This window comes from Nilaparvata lugens, chromosome X (genome assembly GCF_014356525.2).
Source record: "Nilaparvata lugens isolate BPH chromosome X, ASM1435652v1, whole genome shotgun sequence".
In the NCBI taxonomy this organism is placed as follows: domain Eukaryota; kingdom Metazoa; phylum Arthropoda; class Insecta; order Hemiptera; family Delphacidae; genus Nilaparvata; species Nilaparvata lugens.
In genome coordinates, this window is record NC_052518.1 from 25647936 (window position 1) to 25661191 (window position 13256).

The 13256-nt window shown below is 32.1% G+C and overlaps 1 protein-coding gene across 1 annotated transcript in view; it reads right to left on the reverse strand.

The window, feature by feature from the left end:
• The window catches only part of LOC111051372 (mothers against decapentaplegic homolog 3), a 40030-nt gene extending 30171 nt beyond the window's left edge, over positions 1-9859 (reverse strand). The window contains exons 1-2 of the mRNA XM_022337880.2: positions 9462-9859; positions 2471-2655 (exon numbers count right to left, since the gene is read on the reverse strand). Of these exons, the coding sequence (XP_022193572.1) occupies positions 2471-2655; positions 9462-9658 (382 nt within the window). The 5' untranslated portion in view covers positions 9659-9859. The remainder of the gene's footprint in view (positions 1-2470; positions 2656-9461) is intronic.
• Between the last annotated feature and the right edge of the window lie 3397 nt (positions 9860-13256).

Genomic DNA, 13256 nt, shown 5'->3' on the forward strand with positions numbered 1-13256 from the left:
ATGATGCAGATTTCAGTGTGGACTCACACTTTGAACTGCTGCCAATTACTGATGCTGAATTAGCTAGTATCACAGGTGACCTTAAGGGAGGATCCGCGCCTGGAATTGATAAAATTCCAGCTCTTCTAATAAAAGAAAATATTGATTCATTGAAAGTACCATTACTACATATTATCAACTGCAGCTTTTTGCAAGGAGTATTCCCTGATACCTTAAAAGTAGGAAAAGTTATCCCCATATACAAGGCTGGCCCCAAAAATGAATTCGTTAGTTTCAGACCCATAAATTTAGTCAGTACCATATCTAAGATTATTGAAAAAGCAGTTAGAATTCAGTTAGAAAAATATTTAATAAACAATAGCATACTGTTCGAAAACCAATTTGGCTTCAGAAAAGACAAAAACCTTAATGACAACCTCTTTCTTCTCACTAATCAAATACATAGTTCTATTTCTGATAACAAAAAAGTACTTCTCTCATTCATAGATTTATCCAAAGCTTTTGACTCGATTGACAGAGGACTGCTTTTGAAAAAACTGGAATATATTGGTATTAGGGGTACTGCCCTGAAGTGGTTTGAGAACTATTTCTGTGGAAGGTACCAAGTTGTCTCTATCTTGGATAAGGAGAGTGTACCACGGTGTAACCACTTTGGCGTGATTCAGGGAAGCACTCTGGGCCCAATACTGTTTTAATTTATATGAATAATCTAAGCAGGGTGGATATTGAAAATGGTCGTCTATATCTATATGCAGACGATACAGCTTTGTTGTTTGAGGGGAAGAGCTGGGATGACGTGTTCCGTTCGGCTGAGCTCGGTTTGGGTGTTGTAAAGGATTGGTTCGACTTCAACCGACTTACTATCAATATCAGTAAAACAAAATACCTCCCTATTTCTATCAGAGCCAATGGTGACCCAATTGGTCTAGAGCTGAGGTTACACACCTGTGGCGCACCGAATGTTAGTAGGACAATGCAATGCCAATGTGAGCATATTGAGCGGGTGCAGGAATACAAATACCTGGGTGTAATATTTGATAGTCGGCTAAAGTGGATAAACCATGTAAATTATACGAGAAACAAGCTCAGAAAATTTATTTATGTGTTCTCTTCCTTGAGTGGGATACTCACACAGAATATAATTAAACAAGTATACTTTGCCTACATCCAATCAATCTTACAGTACGGTATCATAGCATGGGGAGGTGCGTTTAAAACTATTTTATCTCCTCTATCTATAGTACAGAAACTTATAATGAAAAATGCCCTATGCAAGCCAAGAACATTCCCATCAGACGCACTATTTGAAGAATTTAAGGTATTCAACGTTCAACAATTATATATAAGAACTCTAATCCTGTACATCTTTAAACAAGATCCAGCTTTATTTCCATATATTCAACACAATTATAATACACGAACAGCATCAAACGTAGGTATTGGTAACCCTAGACTCACTTCAACTTTCTCTTCCACTTCCACATTTTATAAAATGCATTTCCTCTTCCAAAAATTACCAGTGCACTTGAAAACACCTGGCAACAGGAGAATAAGCCATTATAAAAAGATGGTCAACAATTGGGTGTCTTCTCTGAACATTGAAGAACAGGAAAGAATCCTAGTGTCACCTTACTCTCATTGAAATCTGAGTCATATTATTATTCATGACATTCTGCACAAATGAAGATATTCTTTTGTGTGTGTGTGTGTGCGCGCGCGTGTGAGTGTTGGAATGGATAGTTTTTTCTACCACAGTCTAGTAGCCTGTTAGTTTATTGCCTTTTTTTACATGATTAGCCATCGTTCATCCTTATCAATCTCATTATGCTGCCCATAATATATTTTTCTTTTATCATACGTATATAATTTTTAGTTTTCATTTTCCACTTAGGTTTACTTATTCATGTGAAATTAACTTGTATTATTTTACTTTTTATTCGGTTTTATACTTTTCTTTAAGTTGGTTTAAAATAAGATTTTTCACAACTCGCTTCTCTATCACAGGCATGTGCCCATAAGAGAAGCCTCCAAAATTGTTTACCATTTGTACTATTTATTGTATTGTAAATTTTGGAGAATAAAGAATTTCAATTTCAATTTCAATTCCTGCTAAGTTTGAAGGTGTTACTTCAATGTAGTTCTTTTTGAGTGTGAAAATTGTCATATTCTGGTACTGTACTCTGTCAATGCAAATTTTAACATCACGCTATAAACGAATTCTCAGCTGATAAGACAGTTATCCTAATGAAATTCATCGTCTTTTAATTTTTTTTATTTCCCTGTAAGCGTGTGTACACAGAGAGCGGTCAGGCTTTAAAGTGATATTAAGTGGATACGGAACATTATATGAATGAAAATATTTATGCAGGTGCAAACAATAAAGAAATGAGACGTATAATACCTACAGATGGAAATTACTGAGATATTGTAATTATTCAAATGCTAATAAATAAGAATTATTGAGACGTACCTGGTGGTTCAACCCGCGAATAATGGTAAGGATTAACACACACGTCGTCGCGTTTAAGTGCAAACGCGTATGCACAAGTCTCAATGGCTCTCAATTCGTGGTGGGATTGTAACTCAGGCCACCTCCACAGTCTGCAATAGATTACGTGGGGCAGTCCTTTCCTATGGATTCGACCTTCCAAATTCCTACAAACAAGACAAACAGTTAGTTTCCACAAAAAGACTATCACACATAATCACAAACACATATAACACATAACCTAATTTTACTTTTAAATAATTGGAAACAAATAGCCTACCTAATATACAATTTACACACGGAATGAATGATCTATTGCATATTATATTCTGAAACGTCTCCACATTAGAGTAAATAAATAAAACAAATACTGTATTGTCTATTCCACAGATGTGGAATACCACCTTAAAATATAAAACAATATTATACAATCTATTGAAATAAAGTTCATATTCACTTGAAAACTTCATTTTACTCAAGTTAGCTGAAAATCAAAATGATTGAAATAAATAAAAATAAGATAATTTTTCTTAGTGAAAGCGCACAAGAAACTAGTCTTAAAAGTGAGAATTGAATTTGTTTATTTCACAAGCTGAGAGCTTTAGTAAATAGTGCTTGAACCACTTGAACTACCTAACCTAACTTGACCCACAAGTGGTTTAAACTGGAGTGCGGATAGGTGGTTTAGTATAAAATAACATGGTCAAAAATTATTGAAATGTGTTTAGAATCAAAATAGGATGTTTTCCTAGAATAGGAATCTGAATAGGAATAGAAACTTAAAATAGGAATCTGATAAAGTTAAACTTGAAAATTCATTTTACAGTGATTTGATTAATTTGTTAGTATTTGTGAGCTAGTTGCTTCAATTTGAGTTGCTAAAATAGTTGGAAATGTTATTTATATTGTACAAATTGAAAATCCAATCCTTAAAACGAATTGCTTCTCTTGCAAAACGAGAAATGAAATACGTGAGTCAATAGTTAACTATAATAGAGAAACATTTGATATTCACAGAAAAATGCAAATACAGGCTACTAGATTGTGAACATTACAGATCTATTCTCAAGCCAGGAGTACAATATTATAACAGACTTGAATATTATCATGCCAACATCGAATATTAATAAAAATAATATTCATATGTGCCGGATAAAGAAAGGTACAATAGTTATTTACAGTTTTTGATGCGAATGTTCTATAAAATTAAAGGAAACGGGTAACTACAGCTATATCATACATGAGAAATTTTAGATTTGAGACATATAAACACCTGACGGTAAGGCAATAACTCTAACACATTTACACTCATATTTTCAAATTCAACATACATACATATATTCAGGAGCTACCTACTTAGGATATAGCGTACAAGAACATGAATGGCATGAAACAAATATTATCACTGATCAAGGAATAAAGAGAGGAATACATGTGAAAGTTTAAAGGTAAATTATGCATGAATCAACATACATACATGCTTTAAATAAATACATCCATGCTACAATTTTATTCTTGTACATTCAAAACAGCTGATTAGAAACGTATTTGTTCAAAAAATTGAGAATAGTATGAAGATAGACGATAGAAGAAACGAGTGATGCTAAAATAAAACATTATTCATTACGAATTGGAAGGTTTTCATGAAAGTATGTGTGATTTTTAAAAGTTTGATAGTTGATTGTAACAGTTAATAGATTCTGGTTGAAGAAATCCACAAGGTGTTTTCATTCAGGTAATAAACAACACATCGATAGTGTCACTTGAACATTGAAGTTGTGGTTTAATCATACTCACGATCAGACTTGTGTTTTGTCTGTTAATTTACAATTCCTGAAGAATTGTAAGAAAAATTTCTGGCTATTCTTCTGTAAAGGAATTAATAATGAATTGATAGAATTATTCTCATTTCATATAAGTAAATAATAAATACGAGCATAATTCTCTGTGAAACAAAGGATCGTAGGTATAGATTTCGACACTGTAAATGTACAAAAATTTCGCAAGGAATGATAGGCCAATCTTGATAGAAGAGGGTTCTTAGATACATTTAAAATTTGATAGAAACCAAGCACACATGATCTAAAATTAGTATCCTACAGTTTACAAGGTTCATTGTATCATTTTAGAGAATAAAATACCTTCTGTGAAACAATGCTATATTGTAGGATGAGCTTATCATGAATGATTAGTAATAAGGAATAAGCAGATTAAGTAAATTAATAATAGTAGCCATACTGTTAAATCTACATACAGAATTTGAAATTAAATAATCACAAGTATGATAAATTTAGAGCCCTTACCAAATTCCCGAAAATATAGGCTATGATCCAGTAAATCCCAGTAAGGAAACATTTATTTAATGGAATTTTAATATAGACATTATTGTGTGAATCCCCAATAACACACCCAAAACTTGACTCCTTTGATAATTGGAAATGAATAGATTATTATAGATTATATTGAATAGCTGCATACCTTACAGCGCAAATTATTCGCTAGCACTTATTTTTCATTGATGGCTCAATTAGTTTATTTTTCCAAAATAATATAATAATCTGCAGAAGATAATGTATATTATCTATATCTAAGATAGTTAAACTCATAAATTGGCGCCAGCTGCATATGACGATCCAATATCACACCCTCAGTAGCAGTCATTAGTTTTGCAAACGTCTTCTAAAATGAAAGAACCTATGAATTGATTGTTTGGATTTTAATTGCATACATACATAAAATTGTGGATGTTATCAGTCTGTCATGCATCTAATTGACCCAATACTAGGGTATCAAAGGCTGTCATTAGATTTCCAAAAGTATTAGATAATAAGGACTTAATAATGAATTAATTTGATGTTAATTGCATCTATAGGTCTACATGAAATTGTGGATATTAGTATGTCATGCATCTAAGAAAATGATTTTTGATGGATATGAACAAGAGCATCCGAAAAAAGTTTGAGAGCACCCGTACATGAACCTATGTTGATGTACAGCTATTAATACAGTATATTATTTTCTGCAATATAATCAAGTGGCTGATATTGGAGCCAAATTAAACTTCAATGAACTTTATTGAACTTTGAACTTTATTGAGAGTTCCACTTTTCTAAGTTCATATTTTCTGCTTGAAAGCCTGTCACTTGTGCAGGAGCATGAATTGAGGAATGATACAATCATACAATAAATTACAATGAATCAAAATCATGATCATAGCAGTGTTAGCTTCTTACAGTTGTATTAAAACTAATCTACTAAACTACTCAAACTAATTACTCCAAGATAACAAGTCGTTTAAAATGAGATGAATTGCTATTTATTTCAAAAAAAAACCAAATCCAAATCTAGAAACCAAAATTCAGATGACCAGAACTTTAGCTGTTTCCATAATAATTCTCACCAACTCTATATAATTACAAGTTGCGGATCTCAGAGATCAATACAACAGTTCATGAGCGAGTTCTTCAAACCAGGGGTCTCTAGTAAATATATGATGAATATCATTAAAATATTTTGGTTGTTTTGAATTTTCTGATACTATTGTGTTAGACATGAGTGAAATAAGGTAATATGACTTTGATGGTAATGAAATTGTTCAGAATTCAAAGACGATCCCTAATATAACATCCTTTTTTGTTAAAATCGTAACAATAACGAGTTATTGACTCAATCGCGGACTTGAACCTGCCCTCTTGCAGGTCTAAGTTGGAGTCTAAAAACATCATTTTTTGCCCAATATTATCTCATTCAAGCTCGAACTTTGGCTCATAACCCCACCGAGATTATCTTTTAGACCCGAGTTAATCAGTCGTTGGTCTCATAAGCTCAACTTTTTAATCCTCGGGTTTATCCCTGCGATAATTGCCTTTTACGCCTGGGCTTAGTCATACCCGAGCTTAAAGCCGATTTTCAGACTACAGCACAAAAACCTGTTATTAATCCTGGACTAGAGATAACCCGGAAGTCATAAGCCGGCCCATAGTGTATTATTAAATGAATGTAAGCCTATAAAAAATTAAAAATAATTTGAAAGTTTGATTTCAATTGATGTTGAAAATATAAATGAATGCAGGATCCTTTATTTTGGAAATGCCAGATTTAATAGAGCTTATAATAATACCTGAAACACTTGTAAAATGCACATTTTCTAATATGAAATACAAAGTGTTCAATTCAAAACAGAACCCGTTAGCTTCTACTAAATGTATTTATTTTGGAAAAAAACATTTATTTATCTAAAACGGGTTGATTACTGTTTCTATTGTTGGTATAACTGGAGCTGGAATAGGTATGGCAATTTATTCCTTGTGAATAGCAGAACGTTGTCATAAGAATATGCTACAATATTTTTTTATGTGAGGATAATTGTGGCCACTTTGATCCCCTGATCTGTCTAGCCTTGACCTCTTTCTTTGAGGCTATTTGAAAGAAATTGTTTACTGGAGCAATTCTCATACCCTACAGGAATTGAAGACAAACATTACTATTGCTATTCATGGAATAGACAGAGAAAAGCTGAAAAAAGTGGCCAGGAATAAGGTGAAACATGTTGATAAGTGCCTTGAAATGGATGGACAACATTTTCAAGATCTGCTGTAGTTTCGTAATTTGAGTGTTTGTCAATAAATTGTTATTTACACACTGAACTAAGAGTTTGGTTCTGTTTAAAATTGAACACTCTGTAGAAAGCGCAAATCTGAGGATATTGAATATACTTAGTTCTACGTTGTATTGTATCAAGTTTACATAAAAACACCGCAGTGACATTCAACTATTGATCATCATAAGATTATCTAAAAGAAGCAATTATACCACATTTCAATTTTTTTCTACAATTACTTCAGTTTCCTAGTCTTAAAAATAATAATCATTGAGATGCTTTATAAAAATGAGTAAATTACAATGGAACTAGATTTAACTCATCCTATACTACTGTACCCTTCTATGTTATATGGGTAGCATACAAGGAGATAATATAATTATTAAATTCAAAATTTTATATGTAAGAACTATTAGCCTGGTAAATTCGATTAATTGTTAGAAATAATAAATATTAATGCAGAGGTTTCTAGTGCAATGCATACAAAAGACACTACAAGGATACGCCCTTTAGGATTTTTAGAGGAATTTCAGAATCAAAACAATGAATACTTAAATTCTAATACACGCAACACAAATAATAAAATCTTCTATGTCATCGTTAAGAAACCTCGTACCACAAATCAAGTAATAATTATGGACCAAGTTCTTCAGTCCAAAAGCCAAATCACGCACTTCCACTTGAAGGTCTTTAGTCTTTAAAACATTCAATTCATTCTAAAATACACAAAACCCAGTACGTAAAACCACTGCTACCCATGTATTAATAAATTTAATGAGTAAAAGAATTATAATGAGTATTTTTTACCATTTCCCAAAACAAAATATTCGCCCAAAACCTAAAAACTAGGCAGAGGGTTTCAGCGGAATACAGTCACTAACTGATTTTGATCACCTGTCATGTGACACAAGCCAGGCCCAAAAATATGATCTACAGAAAAATGATTTCTAATACGCATGATCGAACATCTGGCGCAGATGAACTGAAACTAATTTGTCAACTAATTAGACTGATTTCATGATTCAATTTGACGCTGGACTTCTGTAGCGAAGTTTATAAAAATATCAAGTTTTGGCACCAATAAATTGCTGATGAACACTTGAATTGATTTGACAATGCGATAACGATTGTTTATTAACAAATTGGACAGGATAATAAATAAAGTTACTTGGAACAGTACTAAGAGCTGAGCGAGATAAGTTATAATACAACATAGCTTCGTGAATTGAATTGAATAAATTCATATTGATGAATTGGCAATGAAAACTAGTCTAAATAGCCAATGTGAGTTTTCAATTTGCTATGTTTGTCGCTGCTTTGGTTTTGGCACATTATTAAGATGTTTATAATTGGCGCCTCTTTTCGAATATTTTGTTCTGAGCTCAAAATCAAGCGATTTAAATAATACATAGAACACAAAAGTAGTTATACTACTGTACCAGATGTTTTATATTATACTACCGTTGAAGAACAATTGCAGGACAATTCAAACTGCTTTTATATTCACGTTTAATGCTTGTTTCTAAAGAATTGAACAAACTAACTTAATTTTTCCATTGTGTTAGTCGATACACACAGGACCGTACAGCTGAATATAAATCCAACCTAATATCACTACACCACGGAAATACTAACCTGAAAAATTTGTAAATTTCACGTTGGTTAGAGAAAGAAAGTATATTCTAGGGATAAAGTTATCAAAATTTGAAATAAGATTCTAAATATATGATTTCTGATAGTTATTTTGAGTGTAAATTATAAAATAGCATGCGAGGTCAGCTGTTTGGAGTTGACAACAAACAATCACAAGTGGCCAGATGAACTATCAAATTAAAAGCCTCTAATTTAAGTGAATCGTCAAGTCTATTACAGTTAATAGTTAATATTTTTTAACTATTTTACAAACGAAACAAATGTTTATTATAAATTCCAAAATTAATCATTCAAAACCGAACTGGAGTGTTTCATTGTTATGTGATCAACAATAAGGTTATTTTAGGCACACTTGAAACATAACGCATGAGTTACAGATAATAGTTATAGTGATTGAATTATAATTAGAAACTTGATAGATGTGACAAAAGCATTAAAGAATTCACTTAGTTCAAGTGATAAAACCATCCTTTTTGATAAAAATCAATGGAACTTGACAATGAATAGGAAGAAGGCCATAGGTCTAAGGATGGCTAGGGATGAAGTTCAAGGTAAAAGTTTGTCGACGGCATCAATAATGACTTACTGCATCAATTAAATCTATGTAAATTTGCCAGCAACATGCATTATCACAAAATGAGTCATATTAGGTGATAGGCCAAGTAGTATTGTTTTTATTCAATTTTATGATGTTACTGATGCAACCAGACTACTTCTCACCTTGGTATGGTGATGCACCTCGTATTGGGATCTTGTGAAGTGATAGCTTTTTCAAGTTCTTCTAATCCGTTTGCTTTTTTAAGTTTTTTCACTAAACTTTTTACAGCTTTTTCACTCCACTTGTCCTCACCATCACTCTTTTTCCACCCTAAAAGACGTTTGACAATTGGATGTGAAAAGGGAAGCATAGACGTCATAGCTACATCTAGTTACAGATGTTGATTGTCACTTTTACACAAAATCAAGATTGTTTTAATTCAAAACATTAGTGTTGAAAATGCACATGTAAATAAGATTTGTTACCAAACGTAGTATTGCACTGATCTTCCTCTCATTCCACAAGATAGATACAGCAATACACACGGCCTTATCACATTTCCAGACAATCTTCCGCGAATGTAATATAGTTTTAGCAAAGTAGTTCCTGAATTATCAGTAATATCACTCAAGTGCTGATGATGTCGAGAGTCGAAATCAGCTGTTTCGATCGATATAATTCGGTCGATGTAGACTTGTCGAAATACAACCCAACGATCCCGCCAAAATCTAAAAATGAATTACATTGCACCTAACATCACAAATAAATAGAAATGAGAAAAAAGTTGATATGCTGTAAATTAGCGAATTGGGTACTTATGATATAATAGTCGAAAGTAATCTACTATATAGCTTCCTTTCACATGAAAAACGTTCCACATGGAGTCATTCAAATGTTATGTACTATCTTAACTATATATAGGTTAGGGTATCATAATAACTAATTTAGATTTTTTACATGCAAATTATATGATCAACCTATAAGAATATAAATATAGTGCATATTATGCACTATTTATATTAAATATAACAAACAAGATAAGACATCACATTGATGAATGTAGGCACTGCTTAGACTACGGTGTCGTGTAGTGTGTAGGCTATGTGTACAGAGATTTTTGGCACTAAAGAAGCACTGCTCTGTGGTCAGTGCTCAAAATCCCGAAGAATGTGGAGTAAAGGAGTACATTCTAATACTATGAGCATTAAAAAAGGAATAAGTGTTAGAAAAGTACCGGTATGTACCTGAAAAAGGTACTTGGAAAAATACTTCTTTTTTATTAGAGTACGTAAAGATAGAATGGTATTAAAATTATGCTCTTATTTCAGACAGATAGATTTATAGATATTCTTACAAAATTATTGATTACTGGTACTTAGTAGTCAGCTGATTTTTTATTGATGGTCTACCGTACATCAGGATTTATATAAGGCGAGAATAGTACCTTTACTCTCAAAAGTTAAAAATATAACAGATCCAATTACTTTCAATGAATAAATTTTTCTCTTTGGAAAATACAATTTTTTACTATCTTATCCAATTCACAATATTAAAGAGAAAAATAGGTACAGTTTTTTTCTATAAATTAGCAACAGGTGAAACAAAGTACGATACCATATACTATTATTCGTACATATAGTTGTTTTTTATTATCACTTGAAGCAGGAGTTGGTAAAAAGAAAATCAGGACAATATAATAGCCTCATTATTATTGATGATATTGAAAATCATCCTCAAGAAATATTATAATATTCTATCCACTCCATACTGGACCTATATAGTGAAGTCCACGTTACAATAATTGTATTGCATTGCAGTATTTGATGTTATCAAAGGATAACAGGATTTGATTATCCTTGTATGTCATTCGAAAAAGCAGATAGCACTATCCTTGTACGTATAGCTTTGTAACGATGCCAGATCGTTTTAACAATGTAGAAATATAATTAATCGAAACAATTAAAAATAATTAATTGAATTTAATACAATTTAGAAATATAATAATTAATCGAATCAATTAAAAATAATTAATTGAATTGAATATTCAATCAAAATAGTGGATTAAAACTGGATTTTTTCAATCCATTAAGCTTTTATTGAAGAACTCCAGGAAATAATAAAGTCTTTAAAAACCAAAAAGTCCTATGACTGTTATAATATATCAAATTACTTGGTTAAACAGTCAGCCTTTTCAATTTTAAAGCCATTGGTATATACATTTTCAATAGTTCAATGCAGACTGGGTATCTGCCTTCTAAGCTATAAAGCTCTGAAAAATTGTTCCTATTTATAAGAAAGGAGATAAAAAGTCCTACCAGAAAATTAGCGTCCTGTATCAAATTCCCTAGTATTTTCAAAAATATTCGAGTTTGTAGTATTTAGTCGATTGAGAAAGTATTTGAACGGGGTTGGTCTGCTGTCTCCCAAGCAATATGGATTCAGGCCAGGTTTTTCTATAAATGATGCAGTATTTTCTCTAATGAATGAGGTCCTGACTTCTTTTGATAATAGATCAAAGATTTGTGGCGTCACAGCAGTGATTTATCAAAGGCTTTCGACCTTGTGAATAAGGAAATTTTATTGGAAAAGCTTAAATTCTATTGTTTTCAGGGTTCGGTGCTCATAATCAATAATAATTAATGTTTCAAGTCATATTTTGAAGATAGATATCAGAGGGTTGCTATTGAATCTCACCCAAGAATATATGAATCTAAATGGTTGAAAACTAGAAGTTGAGTACCTCAGGGTACCGTGTTAGGTCATTTACTTTTTTATTATTTATGAATGATTTACCCTCTCACCTAGAGCCAGCTCACTGTGTTTTGTATGCAGATGACGTCAGTATTCTACTAAAAAATGACAGTCAATCTAATACGGTATGGATCTACAATGCCAAGAAGCACTTCAGAAATTGGATAACTGGGTTAGCTGCAAATATGTTGAGCTTAAATATTATTGCAAGACCAAAGAAATCCCATTCAGAACGTCAAGAGAGGTCGAGTTAAGAATTGGAAACAGCAGCATTGATTCTGTCAAAGACATAAAATATATATAAAACATATCTATTCGTATTGTTGCAAGTTTCTACACTAATAAAACACTTGAGGTGATTTATACTGATTAGATGTATTAGTTATAACACACGAAGGTAAACTAGAAACAACTATAAACTGATAACTGATTAATTAGACAGAATTATCACAAGCGTACGTTAACTAATATAAATAACTATATAGTCCAGCCAATATAGATATAAAAAAGGGGGTGTGCTTGCAATTTATATTGTAGTTCTGATTTTTTACTTTATTATTTGGGTACATAAAAGAAGTCCAGAACCAATTTCCTTGTGCTAGATACAGAGTGGCCCAAAAACCTCGTATTTTCGGCTCATTTTCCAGTTTTCAACTATTTCTGCCAAATCTCGTAATCGGACAGAAAAATTTGCTCTTGCCTTTTTTCAGATGATAAATTTATGAATAAAATTAGATCATTCGGAACTATGTATCTCCAATGAGTACTGAGTTATAATTTTTCAAAAATGAGTGAAATTTGAAGAAAAAGTCAATTTTGATGAATTTTAGTTTTTGATCTACAATATCTTCCGATTGCTACAATAATTTAGATGTATAATTCAAAATCTCTCTGGGCGTATTTTTGTGCTCTACAATCTGAGATCAGGTAGACCGCTCTATCTCATATTGATTTCCAGGTACACCTGACAACAATGCCCCTTGTATTGTGAAAAACACTTAATTTTCAGCTTCAACCATCATCACCAACTACACTGTCCTCACATTGATATTTCACACAATGACATAAGATCATGAGATTACGTTCTATGAGAATCACCCGTTAGATGCACTTCATTTCAGTATTTCCTAGTGGAGAGGCGCGCTTAAGGACTCCTCAAGGATCAAAATTTCAAACACATAACTTTTGACACTGCGATGCTCAGATTTTATAATCTAAAAAAAGGC